General features: G+C 51.5%; 3 protein-coding genes and 1 long non-coding RNA gene across 4 annotated transcripts; all 4 read right to left on the bottom strand.

The window, feature by feature from the left end:
• Positions 1 to 434: 434 nt before the first annotated feature.
• Positions 435 to 1442, bottom strand: LOC108503857 (platelet-activating factor receptor-like). The gene has a single exon (XM_017828253.1). The coding sequence runs from the start codon at positions 1440 to 1442 to the stop codon at positions 435 to 437; it is 1008 nt and encodes a 335-aa protein (XP_017683742.1).
• A 1891-nt stretch (positions 1443 to 3333) lies between these two features.
• TMEM35B (transmembrane protein 35B) lies at positions 3334 to 4573 on the bottom strand. Its single transcript, XM_017828296.1, has 3 exons — positions 4452 to 4573; positions 3907 to 4087; positions 3334 to 3815 (listed from the first exon to the last, which is right to left on the bottom strand). The coding sequence occupies exons 1-3, from the start codon at positions 4557 to 4559 to the stop codon at positions 3685 to 3687; spliced, it is 420 nt and encodes a 139-aa protein (XP_017683785.1). The 5' UTR covers positions 4560 to 4573; the 3' UTR covers positions 3334 to 3684.
• Positions 4574 to 6877: 2304 nt separating this feature from the next.
• On the bottom strand, positions 6878 to 11379 carry LOC108503887. The gene is made up of 3 exons (XR_001876923.1): positions 8198 to 11379; positions 7831 to 7905; positions 6878 to 6956 (listed from the first exon to the last, which is right to left on the bottom strand). It is a non-coding gene; the product is annotated as an uncharacterized LOC108503887 (long non-coding RNA).
• Positions 11380 to 13229: 1850 nt separating this feature from the next.
• SFPQ (splicing factor proline and glutamine rich) lies at positions 13230 to 22066 on the bottom strand. Its single transcript, XM_017828285.1, has 10 exons — positions 21157 to 22066; positions 20511 to 20699; positions 20115 to 20416; positions 19910 to 20005; positions 18411 to 18607; positions 18037 to 18121; positions 17636 to 17753; positions 17369 to 17417; positions 17167 to 17288; positions 13230 to 14568 (listed from the first exon to the last, which is right to left on the bottom strand). The coding sequence occupies exons 1-10, from the start codon at positions 21778 to 21780 to the stop codon at positions 14431 to 14433; spliced, it is 1920 nt and encodes a 639-aa protein (XP_017683774.1). The 5' UTR covers positions 21781 to 22066; the 3' UTR covers positions 13230 to 14430.
• Positions 22067 to 22271: the final 205 nt, after the last annotated feature.

The raw sequence follows: 22271 nt of genomic DNA on the forward strand, positions 1-22271 counted from the left end.
CAGGATGGGACCGGCTGTGGGACCCCAAGCAGCCCTGCCCAGGAAGCTCCCGGGCAGCACAGCTCATGTCACAGGGCTCTTTAGTCCCTGCGGGATGGAGATCCCCAGGAAAGGACAGCAACCCCTGGGCATCCCTCCCAGTCCTGTCTCCTCACATCCCACCATGGCACAGCCCCGCTCGCTGGGCGAGCCCCTCTCCCAGAGCCAGTGCCCCCCCCAGTGCCTGTGGCGCAGGGGCAGGATCCGTGCGTGAGCAGAAACTGTGGGCAGGTGGAGATGTGCAGAGAACAGAGCGGGGTGGGAGGAGGAAGAGGGTGCCTGAAGTCAGAGCTCCCCCCACGCTGCTCCCCATCCCTGGCCTGGTCCCAGGGATCCCATCCCACCGGGACTGTGGCACCAGGGCAGCCAGGGGCAGGTCCCCGGTGCCCACCTTGCTACGAGGAGATGAAGGAGGACACACGGGTGCCAGGCACAGGCCCGGGGGGGCCCGGCGGGGGCAGCGGGAGGCACCGGCCGATCTTGCGCAGGGTCCGGCCCAGGTCGGCGCGGAAGCGCCGGATGGAGAAGCAGTAGACGAGGGGGTCCAGGCAGCTGTTGAGGCTGAGCAGGGCCACACTCAGCGCGTGCAGCACGTCCAGGGTGTCAGGGGGCCCGCAGGGCGGCGCGGGGGGCCGGCTGCCCACCCAGGGGGCCAGCGTCAGGTGGTACGGGGCCACGCAGACCACGAAGACCAGCAGCATCCCCAGCACCATGGCGCGCGCCTGCTGCCGGTGGGAGCCCGGCGAGGCGGCGGCGGCGGGCGCCGAGAGCGCCCGGGCGATGGAGGCGTAGGTGCCCAGCACCACCAGGAAGGCGGCGGCGAAGAAGCCCACCATGGCGTAGGCGTAGGCGCGGTGCCGCCCGTGCTGCTCGAAGCAGGCGGTGGCCCCGGCGCGGGCGGGGAAGGTCTGGCGGGCGGCCAGGGTGGGCACGGCGCAGCCCAGCCCCAGCAGCCAGGCCAGGGCGCAGGCCAGTGCGGCGCCGCGGGGCCCCGTGAGCGGCAGCGCCCGCCGCGCCGCCCGCACCGCGCAGAACCGGTTGAAGCTGATGAGCGCCATGAAGGTGACGGCGCTGTAGGTCGCCAGGTAATAGGCGGCCCCCGCCAGGCGACAGGCGGCCTCCGACAGCAGCCAGTCCCCCCCGGACAGGTAGTAGTGGATCCAGAGGGGCAGCGTGAGGTTGAAGAGGATGTCGGCCAGCGTGAGGTTGATGAGGTAGATGCGGATGGCCTTCCTCACCTTGCCGCTCTGCAGGAAGACCAGCAAGGCCACCAGGTTGCCCGGCAGCCCCACGCACAGCACCAGGCAGTAGACAACGGGCACCAGCACGAACAGCACCGGGTCACTGGGCAGGCACTCGCCGGTGTGTCCCGTTGGCTGCGGCCCTGGTGCCGAGCTGTTCATCCTGGGCTCCTGCAAAGGCAGGGAACAGTCAGTGGCACAGCCCTCGGGGACAGGGAAGGGGTGTTGACCCGCACAGGACACCCCTGTGGCTGGCACCTGCAGTACTGCTGGGCGCCAGAAGCAGAGCCCCCATTAGGATGCTGGAGGGGCTCAGACCTCACAGGAGATGAGGAGACCCCAGCTATGTCCCCCCACGCCACGAGGGAGCCCAGAGGTTGCCATCAGCTGCCCAGCCAGGGCTCCCCAGGGAGCGGCAGGCGCAGCTGCACTGTGTCTGAGGGACAGAGCTGCGGCCAGAGGCACCCGGGGGTGCTGTGCTGGCTCCAGCCGGCAGCTGCGGGGCTTAACACCTCCCACACAGCACGTGCCTGTAGGGCCACCCACCCCAGCCCTCTCCCAGCACCCCAACCCCCCCCAGGAAGTCACCCACTGGCTCAGGGTGCTCCCGAATGGAGAGACCCAGGCACGGACAGGAGGTAGGAGCGTGGGGCCAGCAGCCCCCCAGCCCTGCACGGGTAGGTTTGCCTCCGGTTCTAGCCATGGGAAACCACGTTGTGCCGCAGTGGCTGTATCCGGGGCTGCAGCTATTTCACCTCCCATCACCGCCTGCCCACACCTCGCCGACAGCACTGAGTCACCAGCCGGTGTTTTCCAGCATGGCAGGGCCGGATTCGGCACACGCAGCACCCGGCACCGGGCAGAGGCACGGAGGGCTTGAGCTGCCAACCCTGGGGGGGATTCAGGGCTTCGGTTGGACCCCTGAGGGTCCTGAGATCCCTCAGTTGTCCCCTTTTCCTTCTCCTCCCCCCACCATTAGCACCGGGGATGCTCCATGTCACCCACCCCACGATGGTTACTCACCCCACCAGGTCGGGCTGGAGAGGCTGCGTCCCCTCCGGCTGCTCCTCACTGTCTGATCCAGCCAGGCTGGGGAAGTCTTTAAGCGCTGGGGGAGGCAGGGGCTGCCTGACCTTCCCCCCACCATTCCAAGCCCCCCTGTGGGACAGCAGCTGGAGTGGGAGAGCACCTGTGTGTGTATGTAATGGGGGATTCCCTGCTGGAGCCACGCTAAGACCCCCCGCGCCGGCTGCCGGGGCTGGGGGCATGTGGGGGTGGCCAGGACTGCTGACCCCCTGCGTGCCCCCAGCCACATCCAATACCATTTCCCAGGGCCCTGCTCCCACCCACGCCCGGATGAAAGCAGTGGAGGGTCAAGTTTCTGCACCCGGCTGCTGGGGGAAGAGGGGATGCCCTGAAGGGATCAAAGCAGGAATCTGCCTCCTCCCAGCTCTTGGTGCTTTTGTTGGCTTCAAAGCTGGATTTAGGAGGAGCAGCATCCCAGGCCCCCCAAGCTCTGTGAGCACCCAATTCACTGCTTTGTGTGGCCCTGCAATTTGTGGGTGTTCCTTTGGGACACCAAAGGTGGTTCAGGTCCTGCTGGGGGTGCAGGGGTGCTGTACCCCCTGTGCTCATCCCAGTCTCCCCCCAAAGCTATCCCAGCCCATGTGCCAGGAGATGTGCTGGGTTCAGATGCAATCTTGGGGTTCACGCCCATCTGGGATGGCAGAGTCATCTTGTAGGAGCAAGATCCCAAAACCATGTGGCTGCCCAGGCACACTGGGGGTTGTGGTGCTGCTGTCACACCCTGGATGTGCAGCAAGTGGCCTGGTACATTGCTGGGTGGCTCCAGGCAGCTGGGGGGGTCCCACCCCCACACAGGCTCTCCCCGCTGTCCCTCTGTCTCCACACCAGCTGCCACCAGCTCCCACATGTCCCCAGGCCTTCTCTGCAGGCACTGCTCCTGGGGACTGAGGCCTCCAGCCCCAGGAGGTCCCTTCAGCCACCACAGCTCAGCACGGGGGGAGGCAGAAATAAACAGGAAGGCAAAACATGAAAAACAAGAGGGTTTATTCCAAAATACGAAAGCCCCCAGGAGAGCAGAGCCAGCCCCTGCTCGGCGTGGCCAAACGCCGGGAAGAGCCAGACACCTTGTGCAAGTTTAGCAACGGAGCTGCCGGAGCGGCGGCGGCGCCACGGCAGTGTCACAGTGGTGCCACGGCCACCAGCCCACAGCACCAGCCCACAGCGTGGGGACAACCAGCACCAGGGTCCCTGGCAGAGGCAGGAGAGGACACACTGGGCCTCAGCAGCAAGTTACCTTGCAGGAAGCGATGCCATCCCTGAAAATATCACACAGGCATCGCTTCCCGCCGTCCGAGCCGTCCGTCCTTCCCGCCTCCGGTCACTCAAACTTGGGCCGGGGGGCAGCCGGGTACCCGCGGATGTTGAGCAGCAGGAGGAGGCCGAGGCAGAGGGTGGCCGGGGCACACATGGCCAGCGGCTCCCGCAGCGCCAGCAGTGTGTAGATGGCACCTGGGCGAGGAGCAGAGCGTGGGAATGGGGGTCCCCGGCCGAGGACCCCCCGAGACCCCATGTGGGGTGGCGGGTGCTTGCTGGCTCTCACCGATCATGACGACACTGAGGACGAAGTTGCTGATCTCCTGCAGCAGTTGGGGCCCGAGTGCCAGCAGCAGCCCGGCCGTCGCCTCCACCCAGCCCACGAACGCCAGGTACCCGCCCGGCTCCGGCACAAACCCCAACTCCTTCAGGGGAAACACCTTGGCAAAGCGCACGAACTCTGACGCCTGGGAAGGGTGGGAGGGGAGCGGGGCAGCCCTGAGCCTGGGGCTGGGGGGTACAGCCCCTCCAGGGGGTTTGCTTTGCTCTGCTCTGCCCTGCACCCCAAGGGGATCAACCCTGCACCCTAAACGAGTCAGCCCCGCACCACAACTGACTCAACCGCGCACCCTGAGGGGATCAGTCCCACGCCCCACGGGGCTCAGCCCTGCACCCCAACCTGCTCATTCTCGCCCAAGGCTCAGCTCCACACCCCAATTTACTCACTCCCCCCAAGGGCTCGGTCCTGCACCCCAAGGGGCTCAACCCTCCACCCCAACCTGCTCATTCCCCCCGGGGCCGGCCCTGCGCCCCCCTCGCCCCCTCGCTCACCATGTGCCGGTGCAGGTCGGCCGAGAGCCGGTCCGAGAGCTTCAGGACGCCGGTCAGGAGGAAGAAGAGCCCGAGCAGGACGCGGAGGGCGGTGAAGGCCGCCGCCATGGCGGGACGGGCGGGCCCGGGGGCGGAGCGGGGCGGAGCGGACCGGCCCCGGGGAAGGACCGGCCGCGGGGAAGGACCGGCCCCGATGATGGGCCGGCCCCGCGGATGGACCGGCCCCGGGGAAGGACCGGCCCCGCGGATGGACCGGCCCCGGGGATGGACCGGCCCCGGGGATGGACCGGCCCCGGGGAAGGACCGGCCCCGGGGAAGGACCGGCCCCGCGGATGGACCGGCCCCGGGGAAGGACCGACCCCGGGGAAGGACCGGCCCCGCGGATGGACCGGCCCCGGCCCCCCCAGCCCCGGGGTGCTGCCGGGGAAGGAGGTGCTCAGATCTGCAGCTTAACCCCCCTCCAGCAGCACCATTTTCTCACCAAAACAGAACGGGGGAGGGACAGAAAAAATGAGAAAGAGAAGGAAAAAAACCCCACCCGAAATCCTACAGCTTAGTGGGCTCCACGTGGTGATCCACGGCAGCACCCGCCGGCCGGGGATGCGAGGGGACAGGCAGGGCACGGACAGCGCTGCCCGTGGCTCCGGGGGTCACACAGGGCACGGACAGTGCTGCCCGTGGCTCTGGGGGTCACACAGGGCAGGGACAGTGCTGCCCGTGGCTCCGGGGCCAGGCAGCAGCCGGGTGAGGAGGCAGCAGCATGAGCGAGGCCAGTTTTGGGTGACGGGGTGGCCCCCGCGCTCCCCGGTCCTGCGTCACCGCCTGCGCCAGCACCGAGCTCCCGGGAAAGGCAGCCCGGCCTTGGCGAGGGGCCCGGGGGAGCCGCGGGCACTGACGTGTGTGCAAGTCAAGTGGAAATATTTTTTTAATGCCAGTAAGTCATGAGAGCGGGAAGCGTTTTCCAGGCCCCAGGAAGCAGCGAGGGGGACAGGGAGCACGGCCGGGCTGGACCCGCAGCGACCCCGCTCAGCCAGTGCCGGGCAGGGGCTGCCACAGGCACCGGTTCGACAGCGAGCAGGGGCAGTGACTATTTTTACTCCTGGCAGCACATGATTCCCCAGCTCGGCTGGGAGAGCCGCGGCCAAGGAGCTGCGTGCCATGGTTTGGAGCTCTCCCTGCTCCAGCTGGCACGTGTGGAATGACAGACAGTGACAGGCCAGGGCAGGCTCCAGCCCGTGGTGGCTTGGAAAGCTCCTTGGGAGAAAAGGAATTTAAAAAAAAAAAAAAAATCAAGACCAAACCCTGAACAAAGGATTGCAGCAGCTCAGCAGACCCACAGGGCTGGGGCATCAGGGCATCTGTCACTGCTCCCAGGATATTGTTCAAGCGTACCTGCTCTCAGCCTCTGATTTTTTATTCATTACAGGAGCTACTTAATTTGGTAGAAGCAGGTGATTGGCTTCACCAGCCAAAGGACAATAACCCAAGGGGCAGTAACAGCCACCACCAGCACCCGGGAAAAGCCATCCCCTCCCTACAGGACAGTCTGTGGTTTGCTCATAAAGGGAGTTGAGGTGAAGTTTGCACATGGAATGCTGGAACAGTCTCACACAGGAAGCAGCCAGTGCTGCAACAGTGGAAATGAGGACAAGTTACTGGAAAATAACAGAATTTGAAGGAAAAAAAGGCTGCACAAGCTGCAGTAGCTGTGGAAACAAAGACACTGAAGCCCAGCCCCTGCAGCACAGCTACTGAGGAGCCACAAACCTCACCAAGGCCTTTTCAGGACCCAGACAATCCTAAAGTCACAGTGGAACACCTCAGTTTGCCCTTCCCCAGCACCTGTCTGCCTGAGAGAGAACAGCAGCAGCTCCTAAAGCACCCCCAGGCACCCAGACACCTCAAGTGCCTCACGCCACTCTGCCGCATGAAATTCAATTTATTTTGCTCTGAAGTGGCAAAGCAGGTCCCAGCCGAGCGTTCACGACTCCTCATGCCACTGCAGGAGGAGACCCAGCAACAATGAGCACAGCTTACCACTGGTGTATTTTAGCACATTAACAGATTTAAACAAAAGATGATATTTAACGAGTGACAGCATGAACCTCGTATGTGCACAGTACAGCTGTCAAAGCATCAGGTGAAGCAACACGAACCAGGGCAATTTGTGCTGCAAGAGCTAAACCCAGCACTTAACCCTTAACTTTGGCATCCCAGCCTTAATTACTAGAGTCATCACCAAGAAAGCTATTAAAAACCAATCAGGCACAGGTTAACATTTGGAATTCTATCACACAGAACTACACAAGACTCAAAATGGGGATAAGGAATGGGTGAAACATCCAGAAATTTGTTTCTCAGACCCAGCCATACCACACTGGACAGACTGCTTACTCACTGAATACACTGGAATAAAACAGAAGCCATTTATAAAAATAGTAAAATGTTTTATTTTTAAGATTTGTATCTTCCTGGCTCCTCTTCAGTGCAATCAGACTTCTCCTTCTGCAAGTACAAAGCATATTATCAGAAAGACTGAAAACACCAGCAGAAATTACGTCATGACAAGGAATCAGCATCACAACAGGCCACGTGCTTGCCAAACATTATCTAGAATTTTCTCACATCAGATCTGAGATTAAAGGAACAGAATTCCCGTTTCTAAGATCTGAAACGGCTTTGTGTGTTTTCCTATGCCAGGGCCAAGAGCAGCAGTGACAAACCACACAGGATTCTACAGGAGTGCACCCACTGAATCCCACTGGCTTCACCTCTTCAAGGTTCAGTTGTGCATCTGAGCTGTTACTTACCTGTGACTTCTGAGGGAAGATACTCAGCATGTTGCTCCTCACACAGCATTTTAAATATCTGAAGTTCCCCCTTGTAGTTTAGTGGCAAATTAGAGGGAAAATGTCATAAATTCCAGCTCTGCAAGTCAGTTTATTTCCCTGAATTGCTATTTGCTTGTGCTCCTGTACATGCTGATTTATACTTCAGGTTATTTTTAAAGTTCAGTGTTAAAGTATTTCAGCCAAGTAGCTTTTTACACAAGGTTTAGTTGGGCTAACATCTGAGAAGCAGCTGCTCTGTTCTCCTTTTTCCATGCTGACAATCACCCACCCCATTCTCTGTAGGCTGAGTGCAGGAATGGTCATTTCTTGTTTGAGCACCTGCAGCTCTCAAAAGGACAGAGTTTATTTGCTGCTGCAGGGCTGAAAGGCCTCAGACAATGGTGACATTTTGGCACTACAGAAGCAAGATTCCAAAACTTTATATAAAATTGAGATTAATCACGATTTTCAGGCAGGAACTACATAACCCACCACAGGGTGATGGGATATCAAACTCTCACAGCAGTGTAAGGACAACAACTACTTACTTGTCCACCTGTTCCCTTGGTCCCTCCACACACCACTGGGCACCGTGCTGGATGTGCTCATGCTCGTCTCCTCGACTGGAAAAACATTCCCAAGTTATTATACCCACAGTGATTTTGAAATCTTTTGTACAAACCCACGTCTAGAGAGGTATTTTTAACCGCTGCTGTCAAGATATGAAACCCAGATGGAGTCAGGGTGCTCAAGCCCACGGCATGACAGCAGGCACTAAGTTCTACCCTACACATTTAATTTATTCACTCTTTCCAACTTCTTAGTATTCCCCAATTCAAAGGTACTCAGTGACTCAACATCAAGTGTCCAGAAACCTTTATTATTTTATCCATGCGGAACAAAAGTGGTACTTACTTCCCATGGATGAGCACTCCGGTGTCACTCAGCTTTCATCTTCACCTAAAGGATAACAACTGAAGTTATTAGAGTCATACACAGCAAATCTGGACCATTTCAAAACTAACTTAAAAATAAGGGTTTAAGATACATGGACTGATTAGTTATGAGGGGTAATTTATCAGTTATTCCAAACCATTAAGTGGAAGAATAAGGGGCAGAAATAGGCTGGCCTTAACACTCATCAAGAGCTGAAGGAATATGCAGGTAGTTGCCTGAAGAACTGCACCTTGTGTGAGCACCAACCATAACCCCCCATCTGAGCACAGTGAGGTTTGATTGCAGCCAGAGGTATATTATCCCTTATGTGAAGGCATTAATTTTTTGTCAGCTACTTCAACTATTTGACCCTATTTGTGTCCTGCAGCAATGCCCTCTATTCCCCTTCATGAGGGAGTGCAGTGGCCCTGGACTGTAGGAGCCCTTGGGTTCAACAGTCCTACAAGTGCTTCAGAAGCCAAAGGCAGACACTAAGATTGGCACTGTCACTGCTTTTATCCTCAGCAAGGTTTTTCCCTTCTCGAGACCCCCCTTTACTACAGCTGAGGGCAGCCTGCAATGGTGAGAGCTGGGGATGTGGTCCAAGGCTCTGTACAGCTCCAGCTGGGAAGCAGATCACACCTCGGGCACGGTGTGATCTGACCAGGCAGGGACAAGTTCAGGATTAGTGTCCAACCCACCACCTGGGTTTTCTCATGGCCCTCAGGAGCAGGAGAGTTATGCACATATTGTTTTCTCTGCCATAGCAACAAACCCCATGCATAAGGGATACTATATCTTTGTGCATCCTTTAAACACTGCAGATGCCCTACTGGCCACGCTCCTCCCAGCCCTCCCCAGTTAGCTCTTCAGTACTGGTGTTCAGAAGCAACATGTATAGAGATGGGGTATTCACAGACCACTGCGGGATTGCACAGCCAAGTCCTAACGTGTCAATCATTACCTAGCAGCAATGACACAGCTGGGAGAAGGCCAATCCTCCCGTTTTTTCCTTTGCCAGGCAGCAGCTATTTAACAGCCCCACTAGCTGGTATGGAGAGAGAAAAAAAATCTGAAGCTAATTAGCTGATTCCAAAGTTGCTAGTAGTGGAAGAAGCCAAGTGATTCCCCAGAGCACTATACTTGGATGAATCCTTCCCAACATGCTCAGCCTCACTGAACATAATGGAACAGAACACTGGCCTTCCTGATCATGTCACTGCAGCTGGCAATGATTAACAGAGACATGCAACCCCATTACTGCTCGAGTCCTAAACTACTCACAGGCCTCAGTGTTTAGCTATGGGGAGAACTGCAAGCAAATCAACACTTTGTATGCTTAATGTTACAGTAAAGCCCCATCCACGCTGTGCTGTGCTCTCCTGCCAGCACCAGGTCTGCTCGGAGGGCCTAGCAGTACAATGTATTCTGACACCACACTTCTGAGCTTCAGGTAAGCTTTTGAGAAAAAGTGTTTTTCACACACAGATAAAACCAAGATGAAACACAATGCAAGCACTTGAATGGCATTCCTTGTACCCACTTGTTACAGACTGACTTAGAGCAGACATGACTATTTAAAGTTCGCTACCACACCAAGTTTCATTACTGCAGCCAGAGCTGGTCTGAGCCCACGGTTCAGTCACAAATTGCTCGCTCCAAGAGTGTCAAAAACGTGCTAAGTTCAAGTACATAGAACGAGGCAGATGTGCCAGTAACCCCTCCATGACATTCCTGAAAGTCAAGCATCCAGAACTGGATAACTAGAAAAACTGAAGTCAGATCTGAGCACTAGTTTAAGATCACTAATTCAGTTTTGCTACAGGACAGCACGCTGGCTGCCAGGTTTTCTACTGGATCCCAGTTCCAAGTAAGGGTGAGCAATCATGGAGTGGATCCCAGTCACAGGTAAAGGTAAGCCATCACAGAAAGTTAGACTGACTTTGTGACAAGGTGTCACTGTGTGACCAGCTGGTGTTGGCTACACTCACTGGGGTGTAACCAAAGACCTGTTGTCATGATCTCAAGGTGCAGCTGCTACTTCAAGTGTCCAGTGGAACATGGAAAGGTGGCTACAGCAGAGGGCAAGGCTGTCCAGCAGATCCCTGTTCACCAGCAAGAGTCCTGCCTGGAAGGTAACACAGAAGGGTCCAAAAGTGACAATAATACCAGAAACAAGTATGCAAAGCAAAACTTTGCAGAACAAGTGGGAAAACACATTACAACACCTGCAAAATAAACTGAGTATCAGACAAGAGCCAGACTACATGCAGGAACAAGGGACCTTGAAATTCAGGTTCAAGAATAATGCAAAAGAGCTGGAGATCAGCATGTCTGGATGTCTGGCAAGGTAAGCATGTTAATCCTGGAACACTGCAGTCAGTAGTTGTAGTAATGAAGAGTTTAGAATTACATCCCCAAGACTGATGAAAAATGAAGTTGAGCATTACACTACTGGGATGACTCTACCAGGCAGAAGTAACAGAATCTCATCGCTGTCAATTAAAGCACAGGAATGTATCAGGCTTGCCAATCAAAGGCTAAAATAAAGACAACTGCAAAGTCCAATATAAGCTTTATGAAACTATTCATGGGATATTAATTCAAGCACTCATTTATGTTCTCAAAAATATTCCAGATCAGTGTCAGAGCTGCCTGTACCAGGAGTTTGAGGTGACTCACACAGCGCACACGAGGCAAGAGCAGCGGTTATTAACGCATTCCTACCGAGCCAAGACTCTACACAGGGATGAGCTGCAGATGGGCCACTTGCTCACTACAGAAAGTTTAAACAAGTTCTTTTCTAGGCACTGAGAGCACCTAGTCGACTAGTCGAGTGAGTCCAAGATCACATTCCCTCTTCCCCACAGTGCTCAGCTAAGAATATCTTCGTTACATCGGAACTAAGAAAAATCCACCCAAGCCGAGTCGTATGCACAGAGGAATCGGGTCTGGAAATCCTCAGCTAAGAACCACAGTAAGTTGCTCGTTGTCTCTGAACGAGACAAAGCTTCAAAACCGAAAACCACACAGCTTTGATGCAAGCTCAACATACAGGTATGGAGTGCTGCACTGTAATTCCACAGTCAGAAGTGTGATGTCAGAATACCCACAGTATAAGATTACATAGAAAGTCACCAAGTTATATTATATTGCTTGTTACCTACCTGGACGCAGTCGGCAATGAGAATCTCGGAGCAAGCAGGAATACTACATCCGGGTCCTAATGTCCATTGCCATTTGTGGTACTACGTTCCTCACAGTTATGAACTGCAGAAATGCTGGCTAAGTGCAGTTATGTAGCAGGCCACTAGTTTTTAAAGTGTAAATTGCAGTCTCAAAACTCCAGCAAGAACTTGCTGCCACAGTAAATGGTTGCCAAGGAGAAGCCAAGAATTTGTCTACCACAAAAATACCACAAAATCTCAAAAGCAGTTTCAGTTTCTCATCAGCTGTATAAATGATTCGTGTAATGTGTCTACACCAGAAAGTTAAGATTATTCTGTATTCGTTTCTGAGAAAGTGCAAAGATATATGTATAACGATACCAGTTTCTACTTGCTGCAGTTTTTAGAGCTCTAAATGTCAAAATGGGCTCAATTTTGATAAAACAAACTAAATTGCAACAGCCAATGTCCTCCAAGTCCAGTACAAAAATGCGTTATGCGATCCAGACCATCCAAAAAACAGGTCTGTCCAGCAAACCACTTTTCTGAATGGTTTTAAAGATTCCATTATATAAATCTGAGTTTATGAAAAAAGTCCAAAACCTCATAGGAACAGATCAAAGGAACATCACTTTCTCGCCTCCCACATTTAGTAACTTTACCAGATTTGAAAGTTGACGTGTTTGCCAGCTTTTAAGACACCACTTTTAAAAGGTCTTTAAATGAAGTTGGCTAATTCATCATATGCCTGTTTAGTACATGCAACTCAAAGCAGAACTTGTTTTAGAAATTCTGCTTATGCAGCTACAACAAAGCCAGATTTAACCAAACTTTCAGATGTTTTGAAAACTGCCAAATCTTTCAAAATATTTACTAATCATGGTTTTGCAACTCAGCTATTTTAATACCTAACAGTAGCTTACGTACAAAACAGGGGTACCCAAAGACAAGCTCTGTAAGGTACAAGGACAGCAGCATCCTTCACTCTTCCAAGTTACAGAACTACAAAAGAACATACTTTAGGATATGCACCAGCATCTCTTTTAATAAAGAATGACATGTAATCTGAAAAATAAACTGAAAAAATTAATTTAATGTTCACGTTCAGAATTCCCCACCTCAGACACCTTCAGCTTCTGTGGGTGTCCCACGAACACCCTCCAGCAAACACATTGTTTCAAACTGCTTCAATAGCTCAAATTGCATCCATACTGCTCCTCTGTGAACTATCCAATACAAGGACTCCCAAGTAATTGGTCTGCAGTTTAGGAACTGGCAATTTAGAATTTCCTGAAGAGCAATTCATTGTTGTAACATGTTATCAACCCCCAAACTTTTCTGGGTGACTAAGAAGCGTTCACCAAACAAGCTCAGTCAGTCTTTAGTGAGCTTCATGTTCCCAGTCAGCGTTACCTGTATCAGTATTTCCCAGCTTGCTACTTGTCATTTAAGGGGTAACAGTACTTCAAGAGGGATCAGCCATCTTCACTCTAAAATACTGCAATCTGACACTAAAGTTTTAACCAGAGAGAAAATTTAGCGTAGAATTTGGAATTAGCCAATGCTTAGCACAAGGAATGGAAAGATATTGGGAAGATTAAAGCTACTCACAGAACACTGGTGGCTGGGGATCGTGTGAAGGTACAGCCAAGCTAAGTTTACAGACTCTGTGCCAAGCAGGTTGATGTGTCCTGCGTTAACACTCAGGTATTTGACACTGGGAAGTCACGTTCCCAGCTCACCTGGTACAGTGTAATAATAAGCAAAGCAACTACCTTACCAATGAGTCCAGAATGCTCTGAAATTCTTCTGGGGCTTAATACAATGAACAGCGAGCTAACGAATTCATCAGATCTTCTACAAAGAGAACCTTAAAGGGAGTTTATTTGCACTGTGTAGTATTAACTCTTGAACTCCAGATTCAGATACTACTTTTGAAGCATTATCTCCAAACATCAATAATAAAAGAGCGATAACCATCATGCAAGCAAGCTGATTGCTGTGTTTTACATACAGGATTTTAGGATTTGCCCACCAGCTACACGATTTAGGAATAGTTCCTGCAGTCCCCATAATACAAATGATTGTACTCTGAACTAGGCAAATTAGTCCACTGTTAGCATGAGGACATAAGCAAGTTAACCTTAATCACTCGAGTAACACTTCTGGTCTTTTTGCCAAGCAATTTCAGGCAGGTTTACAAAACTGAGCAAAGGCCAGATCCTGTGATCTCAAGACAGCTTAAGAGCATATAAATATCACATTAACAATCCTTTAGTTAGGAAGTCAGCCAATGCAAGGCATTCTATGAATTTATTTTAAAATAACCATTGCTAGTCTTCTGCTTTAAGTTTTTAAAAGATTCCAAGCAGTGACTACCGGGGTGGCAAGTGCTACCATCCCACCACCCGTCAGCTGTAGCTAAAATATGGAATTTGTTACTATGCTGCTTGCAGTGGAGCTTTAAATATTGTATCTTACAGCACTTGCAAGGTTTCCATTTGCTTCCTTATTTGCAGCACAATGACTGCTCAAAAAAATCTGCATCTACTGCAAAGTTCGGCTACAATTTAACCCAATCTTTAGCTAGAGAGGCATTGTGGGAAGAGATCTCACTCTTCGCTGCAGTTCCACACCCTGGTCTAGTCCAACCTCGACTCAAGGCTCTCGGGTTACTGCAGCAGGTGTGGGATTCAGCCTCAATTGTTTAACCACGACTGGCAAGAAGAGTTACTACATTTAGTTCTCTATTTATTTGAAGCACAGTAAAAAAAAGGTTGGTACACTTTGGGAATTCAGTGGCACAAGGTACACTGCCATCAAGTTAGGGACGTTATACATCAAAAAAACAGCTAAATTTGATTTTGAAACACTGCATTACATAATTAAATTGTACTCGCCCAAACAGACCACTTACAAATATTAGGTCAGTAAGTTTCTAACATCCATAAAAACGTAGCTTTCTTACTAAAATGCAAGAATTAAGAAGTTGGTGTCTAAACAAGACAGACAAAAAACAAACTGGAATGAAACTACAGGTCACATCTAAAATCGGGGCTTTTTGTTTGGGGCTTCATATTCTTCTCTCCCTCTACCATATCCTGCTGGTGTTCCAGGCCCCATTCCTCTGGGACCCTGGCCACCCACGGGCCCCGCACCTCCCTGCCCAAAGCGTTCAGGACGCTATTGGAACAGAATTAACAGTTCATTATAGGTAGTTGATGTCCATGTGTGTTAAGTATATATTTTTAGAAGGTTCCGTAGTCAAGGTTCGTCGATACAATCACCATTGAGTCGATCCACAGGTACCGGGAACATAGAAAGGAAAAAAGGGTAATTTAAAAATTAGTTTATTGTAATACATGCCTTGAGGTATGTTCCCACTTGATGCATTCTCATACATCTGTTACAAAGAACAGATCCTCCCTGCAGTGCTAGAAATGTAAGCATTAGTGCAGATGTGAATTAACAACTTTTCCAAATGAGCTCTAGCAAAATTTTTCAACCAAGTTAATGCAAATAGCTTGCAAACTTCTCACCTTTAGTGCAGTAAAAGCTCAGATTACATCACTGTTTCCAAATAAGCCTAATCAGAGAAGGCAGCTCCGGTTGGCTGAAGCAGGAGCTGACATTCATCAAATGTAACAGAATGCCTACTCACCAGGACTGGCATGTGCTGTCTAGAGACCATGAGCTTTTCAAGATGGGGTTAAGACTACGGTCTGCTGACTAAACTGCAGAGGCCTTAGGCAGTACCAGAACTCATTGTGAGCACTACTGCATTGCAAGAAGGGAAAAAAAAAAAAAAAGTGAAAAAAGCTACTGACCAGTGCTTTTCCTAAACCATCACAACTGCTCGAGCAGAGACTGGCACTTGTTCAAACCCCACATACTCCAGAGCTGCTGCTGCATCAGATGCAAAAAGTGTTCCAAGCGCTCAGTGTGTCCAGTTAGAGCTATGCACAGAGGGGGTGTGCATCCAGGCAGTACCTCCCTTCCCACCCCGCCTTCACCACAAGCTCTTGGGAAAGTCACAACTTCACAGCACTGAAAGGTCTCACACCAAGGTGTAACAGCTGAGTTACTCTGCAATAAAGCAGACACTTCAGGTATATTTTTACTAGTACCTCTAGTTGCATGTACTTCGTTCAGTTACTGTATTAGTAGGTGTGATCAGCATTCAACCTACAGAACTTACACATTATGAGGTCAAAGAGAGCTTTAAACTTTCATTTCAACCAGGTTTCCCACTACTGAGTCACAGAACAATGGTAGGTGGTTTGTTACAAAAAGTATCTGCAACTGACAATCCACACTTTGAATTCCTGACTTCTGAAAGTCAGTGTCAATCCTTCCGAGAAAGGAATTTCAAACATTATTTAGGTTATTTCTGCCTAATTCATGGCAGCTTCAAGCTCATCTCCAATTCTGTTTAAAGGTATCAGCACAGGAACTGTGACAGCACTGTGTGGCAGAGATCCCCAGCCTAAGAAACTCCAGGCAGTTAATCCATCTCACTGTCACCCCTTTTGACCAGATCACGTTTCAGGTATTACACAAGTTCAACATGCACCTGTACCATGGTTTTGAGGAGAAAAATGTACACAGCATCCACCACACACTGCCTGACTGCTCACAGGAAGCTTAGGAACTGCTCAAATATCAGTAGATTATCGAGATACCTTAAGGCCAACGGCACTGTCTACTGAATCAATGATGCTCTGAGAAGTTACAATTCCAAAGATATGGTTCCCCAAAAAAGTAAAATGGAAGCTACTGTGGTAGCTCAGGATGTTAAGCCCAAGGCCTAAACCCACCCAAAAATCATTTAGTTCAGCTTGTGCTGCAAGTGTCACCCCTTCAGGAGGGTGAGAGCACACTGGTATTGCCACCTAAGCCAACAGATTCCCATCCTGCCCATTAAGCATTTCTTTAATCTACGTCCATGGTGCTTCAGGGTGGGAACACCAAGCAGCCTCCAAGCCCAGGCACACATGTAGTGTGCTAAAAATAGTACAGTTTGGAAACATACCTCAGAACAGGAGATATGATGTAGCTTTAACAGGCTCTATCTTTGTGTCATACCCAACATGGGAGAACACACCGGGCTATCATTCCTTTGGGACACAGGAACCACAAATGGCTACAGTCCAGGATGGCTGGAATATGCCTGAAGCTAAAAACCAGCATTTCTGCTCTTCTAGAGCAACATCAGCACAGACTAAGGGATATGCTGTTTACCACTGATCACTTAAGTCAATCTGCTGCTGAAAGAGACCTGAGAGCAGATTCTGGACTCAACAGCATACCCAGACCAACATGCATCCAGCCTACCTAGGCTTGGAAGGGCCAAAGAAACAGTGTTATACGTTGGGAAGGAGAACAAAAATCTCTCTTGTCCATCAACACAGAACATCAAATTACTGAAAAGCTACTGCATTATGTACTTTAACGAAATTTGTCAGATTCTCTAGAGTTTACAAAAAAATCCTTCCAAGCCTAACAGTGACGCAGAATTTCCAAAGTCCAATGAAGTCTGAGTTAATTGCAAATATGCTTAACAGCACATTTGAATTCACTTCCAATCAACTTCCAAGTGTGTAAGCTACCATAAAGGTTAACAACTACTCTAGTGCTACACACTGCCACAGTCTGTGTTAAACATCTGACCAGAGTCAGCAGTTAACAGTGACATTTCCACATCCATCCGAACACTGGAGAGAACTCATTCCCAACCACAATTCCCTCGTGCTAAGCTAAAGCCACCAGAGGATACGTTACCATGTCACTTCCCATCATAGAACCACTCATGGCTGCTTGGCCAACTCCTGGATTAGCTTCATAACCTATGCCGCCACCACCTCCCAGAGGTGGGAATTTCTGGGCTGCTGAAGCATAAGGATCTAAGAAAGAGAAATATATAATCATATTCTGACAATTTCTAGGTTAACCACATGAACTAATTACTGAAGAGATTCTTTACCTCCCATGTTCATTGTGGCAGCACCACCCATTCTCATGTCTCGCTCCCTCTGTGTAAAAGAAACATCTTTTAGCAAGGCTAATAAAGCACCAAAATCCAGACTTTTCAGGAGATAAAGCACATGTACAGCCAACTACTGCCACTGCCCCTACACAAACACGGTGCAGTAGCAAACCCAAAGGAAGCAAAACACAGCAACCTTGAAAATACATCAGCAGAATTCCTCAGCATGGTAAGACACCCAAAACCCGCCACGATTTCACTTACTGGATCCATGTAACCCATTCTACTATAATTCTCTTCCCTCTGCCTTCTCATCTGCTCTTCCATCTCCCGCTGACGGATCATCATCTCCTCTTCCCGCCGGCGACGCTCCTCCTCCTGCCTGCTCACCCCAAAGCAGACTGTTAAACCCCAGCAGTGGAACGACACCCCAACATTTCCCAACATTATTTGTATCAGCAATTTCAAAGGCACTGAACGAAGCACAAAACCAAACTCTATAATGCCCAAATATCTGAGGAGACACTTACACTGCAGTTCAATTCGCACAAACTGAAGCGGCAAGGGCGCTCTTGGAAAACAGAAACTTTCATATGTAAGTAATGGAAAAAAAAACCCAAACCAACCCATAAATGTAACTGAAATCCCATGAAAGCCGAACCAACCTCAGCTGAATTTCCTTGCGCTTCTGCATTTCCTGATTATGAAGTTCCTCCATTCGCCTCAGCTCCTCCTGGCGCCTCATGAGGTCTGCGGGAATGAAGCCTGTGAGCAGCTTTTTCACAACATCACACCAGACTCTAATCAGATTTGAATTAGATCCACCTCAGCTGCACTGTGGCAGACAGGTACCTTCCAATGTCACTCTTCTTAACAATACCCCACTGAAATAAAAAAACCTACCAGTTGCTCTTTTTTTTTTAACTCTGAAACTCTCAAGTTCACAGGAGGAAGTATAAATTTACTCACTAACCCACTAAACAGACATGCATCTAAGCTCAGCATTTAAAGCAAAAATACAGAATTCAGAACTAATTACCTTGACGAAGGAGGTTTGCCTGGTGCTCGTGATAAGCATCTTCCATTTCACTTTCAAGTTTGTCCTTGGCATCTTTCATGTTTTTTGCCACTTGCTCTCTCTGCTGTTTTTCCATTTCATCTAAAGATTTCCATCTCTGGGAATATTCAAATTCAAAACTGCCAGGCTGAGCAAAACGGGGAGGAGTCTCTCTTTCCCTGCAGAAAGGAAAATGCTCGGAGTGGGCAAACCTGGAAACTCAAGGTCAGTACAAGATCACGAGCAGAATAACTGAATTATCAGGGAGCATCAAAGGAACCCTGAAAATTCCTGACAACTGTGGGACAGAGAACTCGCTGTGATGGGAGTGCAGCACTTTACACGCTTAAACAGCAGCATTTCCCACAAATAATTATCACAGCAGATACAGAGAATCCTGCACTATCACATCCAGGCAAATCTTTAGAGTGCTACCACTTGTTTATTTCTTTCTTAACTGTCTTTAGACTCTCCACTGCTGGCAATTCCAGGTGCAAAATCCTCAAACAAGACAGGCCTTTGCCCCAACAGGCACAGCCACTCAGAGCAGCAGCACACAGAGAAGTGGATTTTTCCAGTGCCAAAGCACTATGTGTCAAAGGCAAATAACAGCCTTCACTTTCACTTAAATAGTTCTCAAAATCCCTGAGGGCCAACAGTTTATTCTGTCATATAAAGAAACTGGAGTCTAACATTCAGTAATTAATGACAAAATCATGAAAGTTCAAAGCTTCCCATACATTTACAATATATAAGTACTTCAACATTTTAGGAACGCTGTATTAATCCACATTCTTTTCAAAGCTGCCTCTAAATCACTTACAGTTTTTGATCAAAGCAAGAATTTTCAGAACTTTCTCTGCCAAACAAGACTGACTGGATCTCTCTCCCTGCTCTCCCTTCTGTGATCTGGGAAAATACAACAATCCTACAACAAACAGGTTTAATATACAGATTCTAACCTAAAACTGCTACTTTGGAAAAGACTCCTCTAGACTCTTTAACATTCCTTTATGCCAATGGTCAGCACATAAGGCAAATCCACAGGCAGCAAGTTTCTATTAATCATGGAATGAGTTAAAATTTTACTTCATTTCTCATTTCAAAGCATGAAAAACAATTTCCAAGCTCCCCATGGGATCATCAACACGAGGCACGCCTTGAGGGAGATGACAGTTCTCAACAATAGGATAAAACAGTTCAAGTCTGGTTTTCAAGAGTTTCTCCACACACCAAAACCATCTGTCACTGGGCTTCTATTTCTTCGTGACACAATGTAGAAAACTGCTTGTGTAACGAGCATACTAAACGAATCAGTATGTTACTTTATACAAAAATACGAACAAAAAAAAAGAGAACTGGCAATACATCTCAAAATTCAAAGCCTGTTTCTCAAAAATTACTCCATCCCCCTCAGAGCCTGGGACAATACTACATAAAACATCACCTATATCCTGTTTATAACAAAAGACAGTGCCTACTTTTGATACATCGGATTCTTCTGAGCAAGCTTTTCTGGGAGACCATCTTCATCATCCAATTGTTCCAATGGTTCCACAATAACTGGCCTGGGAGTGCTGAACAGAAAACACTCATTTTACTTCTCTGTAAGAACTTCCACTCTGAAAAACTAGAAGCCTACAATCTCTACTCAACTTAAAACGATAATCCTGGGGAAGTACTTACGTTGTCAACAAAAACACCCCCTCAGTACACCGTTCAAAGGCTTTCCTGGCAGCTGGCTTTGACGCGAACTCAACAATGCCTTTTCCTGTTGATCTACCTCGATCATCTACAATCACAACAGCTCTTTCCACCGGACCGAACTGGGAAAAAGCTTCCTCCAGCAACTCGTTGGACACGTAGGGCGAGAGGTTCCGCACCGACAGGGCAGCGGCGTGTGTGGCAAAGCGAACGCGGAGCTGCCGGCCCCGCATCGGGGTATCGTCCAACTCCGCCTTCGCGATTTCTGCAAGAGCCCTAGATTCCTGGGGGAAGTTTAAAACCCGGTTTTAGAGGACTAAGTTCTACATCGCTAATTCGCGAGAATTAAACGGACGGACACACAGCACGAGCGCCTACCAATTTAATGAATCCAAAGCCTTTTCCCTTGTTGATAAAAACCTCTCCTGGCTCCCCATATTTGGCGAACAGTCTTTTAAAGTCTTCGTCTGTGATATCAGCGGGCAAATTCCCAACAAACAACCTGCAGCGCTGTGTGTAAGTCTTCTCCCCAGGCCGCCTCAGGAGGGAGAGGTTCGCTTTAAACCCCTACAAAGAAGCAGAGCGTTCGAGCCATCACTACGCGCTGCACCATCTAGCTGCGGGGAGCGCCGGGGACCCCGGAGAACCGCGAGGGGACACAAACCACAGGCCTGGGACCGCCCGGGAGAACCGTGAGGGAACACAAACCACAGCCCTGGGACCGCCCGGAAGAACTGCGAGCGGACACAAACCACAGCTCCGGGACCGCCCGGGCACCCAAGGGAAAAAAAACAAAACCCCCGGAACCCCCCGGCAACCAAGGGAAAAAAAACCAAACCCCCGGAACCCCCGGGCACCCAGGGGACACAAACCGCAGCGCCGGGACACAAACCAGAGCCCCGGGCCCGCCCGGGACCCGCCACCGCCCCCCGCCTGCTCCTCCCCTCAAGATGGCGGCGCGGGCGCGCGGAGCCGCCGCCATCTTGTGCCTGAGGGAGGCGCGTGTGGGGGGGCCGCGACTCACCTCGTCCGAGAGCTTCTCGCTCCTCTCCGCCGAGCCCTGCTGCGCCCCGAGGCTCTGCTGGCCCTGGTGCTGCTGCCCGCGACCCCGCGGCTCTCCGCCAGGCCCGCCGCGGTGCCCCGGGCCGCCCTTGTGAGGCCCCTGCTGCGGGCCGCCCGGCCCCTTGGGGCCACCGCCGGGAGACTGTCCTTGTCCTTTCTTAGGGCCGCCGGCCGGCGTAGGGCTCGGGCTGGGCTTGGACTGCGGCTGCGGGCCGGAGGGAGTCGAGGAGGGCGCCGACACCGGCGGCTGCTGCTGCGGCTGCTGTCCTGCGGGCAGTGCGGAGGATGGAGGCGCTCCAGCCTGGCTGCCGGTGGATCCTGCCGTGGTGGCGGCGGCTGAAGAAGACGAAGAAGGGGGAGCAGAGGTGGACGTGGGCGGCTTCGGCGGTTCGGGCTTCGGGCCACCGCCCGGCGGGCCGCCCGGGCCCTGCGGGCCGCCCGCCATGGGGCCGCGGTTCTGCCCCATGCCCATGCCGGGCGGCGGCGAGCGGAAATCGTGGTTCGGGCCGCCGCGGCCGCCGCCACCGCCGCGCCGGTGGAAGCCGCCGCCGCCGCCGCCACGGCTACGGAAGCGATCCCGCGACATGATGGAGTGGAGGGAGGAGGAGAAGAGCAGAGAGCGCGCTCCGGCCGCTGCCGCTCAGCACCCGCTACGCAAAATGGCGGCGAGCTGAACGGCCTGGCCGCCGCCTTTGTCCGCCCCTAATATAGTGTCCCCGCCCCCGGAAACCTCCCCCTGCTCCCCAGCAGCCAACCGCCGGCCCCGGGGCCGATGACCGACAGGCGGATTCGCCAATAGTGTGTCGCTGCTCCACTAACTCTTTGATCTCATTGGTAACGAACCTGCCCTGTGCCCATTGGCGCGTTTGACCGCCGACGTTAGCACGGGCCGGGCCGTTAACCTCCCGCGCGCTGATTGGGCGGTTTGAGCAGAGAGAGGCGGAGTCACGGTGGAAAGCGCGGGTTGTGATTGGCTAGCTCGACTGTCAGTCAGGCGGGGCCCGCGGCCCGGCGCCGCCCCCCGCGCCCTCAGGGCTCTTTCAGCCACGGCTGGAAAAAGGCTGGAAAAGCGTCAAA

The sequence above is a fragment of the Lepidothrix coronata genome, unplaced genomic scaffold (assembly GCF_001604755.1).
Source record: "Lepidothrix coronata isolate B3197 unplaced genomic scaffold, Lepidothrix_coronata-1.0 Scaffold147, whole genome shotgun sequence".
NCBI classification, from domain to species: domain Eukaryota; kingdom Metazoa; phylum Chordata; class Aves; order Passeriformes; family Pipridae; genus Lepidothrix; species Lepidothrix coronata.